The 6,000-nt window shown below is 45.6% G+C and overlaps 1 protein-coding gene across 1 annotated transcript in view; it reads right to left on the bottom strand.

The window, feature by feature from the left end:
- The window catches only part of GRHL3 (grainyhead like transcription factor 3), a 37,948-nt gene that overhangs the window by 8,023 nt on the left and 23,925 nt on the right, over positions 1 to 6,000 (bottom strand). The window contains exon 13 of the mRNA XM_044671340.1: positions 2,122 to 2,186. Coding sequence (XP_044527275.1) covers positions 2,122 to 2,186 — 65 coding nt within the window. The remainder of the gene's footprint in view (positions 1 to 2,121; positions 2,187 to 6,000) is intronic.

Here is a 6,000-nt window from a genome sequence, read left to right as displayed (position 1 = left end):
TTTCTTTCTTTCTTTCTTTCTTTCTTTCTTTCTTTCTTTCTTTCTTTCTTTCTTTCTTTCTTTCTTTCTTTCTTTTTCTTTTCCAACCTTCCATCTTAGAATCAATACTATGTATTGGTTCCAAGGCAGAAGAGGGTAAAGTGACTTGCCTAGGTTCACACAGCTAAGAAGTATATGAGGCCAGATTTGAACCCAATACCTCCCATCTCTGAGTCTGATTCTCAATCCACTGAGCCACCCAGCTGCCCCCTCTCTTTCTTGTTTCTAAAACTCTTGCCTTCTGTCTTAGTATCAATTCTTTTTTTTAATTTAAAATTTTTTATTTTATTTTGAATATTTTCCCATAGTTACATATTTCATGTTCTTTCCCCCTCCCCCAAATTCCCCAAGCCCCCCCTTAGCCGAAGCACAATTCCACTGGGTTTCACATGTATCATTGATCGAGACCTAATTCCAGATTATTGATAGTTGGACTAGAGTTATCGTTTAGTGTCTTCATCCCCAGTAACATCCCCATCAGCCCATTTAGTATCAATTCTAAGACAGAGGAGTGTCAAGAGCTAGGCAATTGTGGTGAAGGGACTTGCCAAAGGTCACACAGCTAGGAAGTGTCTGAGGCCTGATTGGAATCTATCTACTTTCAGCACTTTCTACTAGCCAAAGAACGTGAGGTTAAATGTCCTACTCTGCTTCCTATACTGCCTAGGCAACTTGAGCTTCAGTTTTCTGCTCTCTCAATTGAGGGGGGTTGGACTCCATGATCTCAAAGATCCCTCACAGCCAATCCCAAGTCTTATGCTATTTTACTACCCAAATTCCTTCAGGTTGGGGATAATAGACCAGTCTTGGGCAGACCAAGCTACAGAAATAGGCATTGTTCTTCTTGTCTGGTAGGATTCCTCATCTCCCTCAGAGTGTCCTGCTCAGAGCAGAAGAAAGAGAGCTTTCTAGGGGTGCTCTGTCCTATGTGGAATGGGCAGAAGAGAGTCAGGGACAAGATCCTTAAGGCTGAAAGAGTCAATTTTAGTTGTTCTCTTGTTCTAATAACCCGCCTCTCCTGCCCCTCCGCCAGGCAAGCTACCATATGTATTCAGTACATGTAGATAATAAGACCAACTTTTCACTCACTTGGACTCAGAACTTTAAAATGTAGGCAAAAGCTGGAAGAGATCTTAGAACCCAAGATGTCAGAGCTGGGAGGGCCCTTAGAACCCAGAATGTCAGAGCTGGGAGAGATCTTAGAACCCAGGATGTCAGAGCTGGGAGGGCCCTTAAAACCCAGAATTTCAGAGATGGGAAGAGCTTTAGAATATAGAATGTCAGAGCTGGGAAGGAGCCTTGAAACAGAGAATAGCAGAACTGGGAGGGCTCTTAGAACCCAGAATATCAGAGTTTGGAGGGACCTTAGAACACAGGATGTCGGAGCTGAGAAGGACCTTAGAACCCAGAATTTCAGAACTGGGAAGGCCCTTAGAACATAGACTATCAGAGCTGAGAGGGATTTCAGCACATAAAATGTAGGCACAGGAATCCTATCTAGTCCAACCAGCTGCTGTACGCAAGGCCCTCTGTCAGGGCAGGCATTTGGAGAATACAAAGATAAAAGGACAGTTGAGTGCCTGACCTTAGAACATAAAATATTAGAACATAGGTACATATAACATGAAAACATATCTAGAACCCATGATAATTCTGAGTCACAAGGAGAGGCACTAACAATGAAGAGTCCTTTAGGAGATAGAATCTTAAAGGGATTACAAATCTTACAAATAGGGAAATTGAGGCCCAGAGAAACCTTGCCCAGATCACCAGGAGTGACCAGAAGAGCGGAGATATCTGATTCTATTTCCCTTTCTGTCAGATCATTAGACTGGGTGAGGGTGCAGAGCTCAGCCCTTTCTCCTGAGGTCTTTGGGGCCGTTTCCCCACTTCCTTCCCTAAGGAACCCTCGCCAAAGTTGGACACTAAGGAAGAAACCAATTCCAAGCTCTTGGACACAAGAAAACCCTTTGTGCCTTGGGTCCCACCAGTGGGCTGGGTCAACTTGAGATTTACAACCCTGTTAAGGTAAAAGGCTATTAACAAGCAGGTGCCAGAGCTCCTTTGCATGCATGCACTTACCCTCGCTTGCATTTTTTATAGACTTTGTAAATGCTTTCTTCAGGAAAACCATACTTCTCTGAGATCTGCAAGAGAACAAGGAGCAGTTCATTTGCATGATGCCAAGGCCAGATTTAGCAGCAGAGAGATGGGGCTGGAGGGCTGGGGTGGGGAGGACCTAGAGGAAGGAAATTTTCCCCACCATCAAAAAATAACAATCGAGTCTCATATCTGTAGTGCGCCATGCCTTTCAAAAGGGCTTTCACATCCATTATCTTCCTGGAATCTCAGGATAAGCCTGGGAGGAAGGCAGGGCCTATGGCCCTGGGCAAATCTGCTGTACATGGTTTATAAGACTCTTTCCGAATACTATGAAGATTTCCATTTTGCCCATTTGGAAACTAAGGACTAGAGAGGTAAAATCACTGAGTTACAGAACTTTGGGGTCTCTAGAAAAGAGAATAACAGAGCTCGGAGTGGCCTTAGAACACAGAATATGAGAGTTAGAAGAGATCTTAGAGGGGGCAGCTAGGTGGCTCAGTGGATTGAGCACTAGGCCTAGAGACAGGAGGTCCTGGCTTCAAATCTGGCCTCAGACACTTCCCAGCTGTGTGATCCTGGGCAAGTCACTGAGCCCTCATTGCCCAGCCCTTCCCACTCTTCTGCCTTGGAACCACTCTACTGTACTGATTCTGAGAAGGAAGGTAGGGTTTTGAAAAATAAAGAAGACATCTTCGAAGATAGAGTGCCAGAGGTAGAAAGGACCTTGCTCCTTCCCCATTCTGACATTCCCTGCTCCTAGGCTCTTTTGAGGTCTAACTTTTTATGCTTCTGTAATATTCATGTGACATAAGCCCAAATCTGAAATCCCAGAAAAATATTTGGGGCACCTGAGCCCCAACTAGAAGGTTTTCTAAACAAAAATACATACCTTCCATCTTAAAATCAATACCACCCATTGGTTCCAAGGCAGAAGAGTAGTAAGGAATAGACAACAGGGGTTAAGTGACTCGCCCAGGGTCTCACAGCTAAGAAGTGTCTGAGACCAGATTTGAACCTAGGACCTCCTATCTCTAGGCCTGGTGCTGAATCCACTGAGCCACCCAGCTGCCTCCAATGAGATGATTCTTCCTCACCCTCACCCATTTATTACATGAGGCCAAGATGATGCCAAGTTGTAGCCTGAGGACGACTGTTTCTGGGGCAGAAGCTTGCTCTTGGACCCTTTCCTTGAAACGAAGTAGCTAAAAGGCAGCCAAGGCCCTGTGTTCCTTTGATCCTGTCAGTGAGTTCTCCAGATTTCACTTAGCACCAGGAGGGACAGTGAGAGAATAATAACTAGATCAATTGCTCTTTGGTTGGCTTCTTCAGAACTTTCCAATAGCTGTCAAGGGGACCACCATCCTGTCATTCCTCGATCACCCCATAGTCATCCCAAATCTTGTCCTTTCTAACTTGACACTGTCTCTTGCACCATTCATTCTCTCCACTCACACACCTGGACTACTTTTATGAGCCTTCCAATGGATTTTTTTTCTACCTAGTCACTCTCTTCTTCAATCCAGCCTTCACTCAGCTGCTAAAACAATTTTCTGGAGTGTAGACCTCATCGTGTCACTCCCCTCATTCAATAAAATAAAGTGATATTTGTAAAAAAAGGAGAAGAAAGGGAAGGAGAAGCACTGAGCACAGTGCCTGACACATAGTAAACCCTATATAAATAAATTCTGATTCTCTGTCCACTTCCCTTCACTAAATTGCAAAGGCTCCCTATTACCTCTTTATGATTGAATATAAATTCCTTTGTTCCGACATTTGAAGCTCTTTCCTTTCTTCTTCTCTTCCTTGCCTCCCCCTGCTACCTTTTCAGACACCTTATTCCCTTCTATATACGCTATGGCTCCAGGTGTACTGGCTTCTTTGCTGTTCCTTGATCAGAAATTTCCATCTCCCATCTCCATGCCTTTGCACTGGCTGTTCCCCCTGCTTAGAATGTTCTCTCCTTAGCCTCTACTTTAGGAATCCCTGGCTTCCTTCAAGACTCAACATATATGTTGCCTTCTCTGAGAATCCTTTCCTGATTGGCTCCATTTTCCCAGCAGCAGAACCTTCCTCTAAGATTACGTTCTATGTCCTCTGTATCCATCTTCTCTGTGCCTATGTGTTTACGTGTTGTCTCCCCTAGTTGAATGTATGCTCCTTGAGGGCAGGGATTGTTTTTGCCTTTCTTTGGGTATCTAGCCCTTAGCAAGATGCCCGATTCAGATCGACAAGGAAACCTAAGCCGGCCGGGGACATGCCATGCTCCATAACTAGTCTTGAAGGGATCTCAGAGGTCCCCGAGTCCGATCCCTCACCTGATGGATGAATGTTGTCCATAGCCTAACCCCTACTAAATGGCCATCCAACCTCAGCTTGGGTAGTACCCCAGGGGGGCTCCGGAGGCAGGCCATTCCATTGCTGAAGAGCTCCATTTAGGAAGTCCTTCCTCGTGCTGAGCTGTGAGTGAGCCCTGTGGATGACTCCATCTCAGCCTATTGGAGACCACTTGGTTTCATTTCAATTAAAGCTCAAGGGAAAACAGGTTTGCAAGGCTAACAAAGGCACTGGCCCATCATAAAGCAGCCATCAGATTATGGAGAATTTACAGCGTGTGCTTTTCCCGAGGAGCCAATGTTATAGAAGTCTGGAAGATAAGCATCACAGAAATATGCCGTGTGTGTCCCTCCCGCAGCCCAGCTCCCCAAATCCCCCTGGAACAGGGAGAGCCACAGAAGAGCCCGGGCTTCAGGTTTCACCCTAATGGAGCCTAGATAGCATCGGAAAGATGTTGGCTTTTTTCATTATAGCAGAAAATATGAAAACCTTTGGGGATTTTAGTAGGTCGCTGGCTCAACCTAAGTCAATAGTATATGTGGAAGACCAACGAGAGGGGGGAAAAAAGTAAATATAGCTTCAAGGCTTGCTTGGTGGAATCAGGGCGTCTGGCATGAGAGAGCCCAGATAGCCGAGCCCTGTCTGAGCATTGCTAGCGAGGAGGGAGGGTCTCAAGGCTGGGGGGCCCATCTGGAGGGTCACGCCAGGGACGGGGGCCTCATTTTAAGAAGGATGGAACAAGGCGGTCCATGTCTAGTGAAGGTAATTCGTATCGGGCGGCCCTCACCAGCCACACTATATCAGTACTGGGCTGAAGGAAATGGAGATGTCCAGAGTCCAACCCTGTGCCTTATACAGATCTTTAGAAATGTTCGTAGAATGCAATCAGTGGAAGTTTAGCCTGGAGGAAAGGAGACAGGAGAGTGGGGCCAGAGAGCATGGGAACTGCTTTCAGGTCTCTTTGAAGGGCCGTCCTAGGGAAGATGGATTGGCTTAGTTTGCTTGGCCCCAGAGAGCGCAAGTAGGAGCAGGGATTGGAAGGTACCGAGAAGCAAATTTGGGCTCCATAAGCAGAAACAAGAACTTTCTATCTGGTGGAGGTGCCCAGCAATACAGTACTGCTGCCTTTGGAAGTAGGAAAGTCTCCATCACCAGAGACATTTATAAGATGATAAGACAAAAACATATCAAGAATGTGCTAAGGGGGAGCAGCTAGGTGACTCAGTGGATTGAGAACCAGGTCTGGAGACAGGAGTTCAAATCTGGCCTCAAACAATTCCTAGATGTGTGACCCTGGACAAGTCACTTAACCTCCATTACCTGGCCCTTACCGTTCTTCTGCCTTGGAATTAATATACAGTATTGATTCCAAGGTGGAAGGTAAGGGTTAAAAAAAAAAGAATATGGTAATGGGAATTCCTGATTCAGAAGTGGACTGGATGATCTTTATAGAACTCTGTGTTCTGGAAGGAAGTTTGAAGTGTTTGGATTTGGAGCCAGGAAAATTTAAGTTCAAATGCTACC

This window comes from Gracilinanus agilis, chromosome 3 (genome assembly GCF_016433145.1).
Source record: "Gracilinanus agilis isolate LMUSP501 chromosome 3, AgileGrace, whole genome shotgun sequence".
NCBI lineage: Eukaryota > Metazoa > Chordata > Mammalia > Didelphimorphia > Didelphidae > Gracilinanus > Gracilinanus agilis.
The sequence above is the reverse complement of the archived record's forward strand: the minus strand, read 5'-3'. Positions and strand labels throughout refer to the sequence as shown.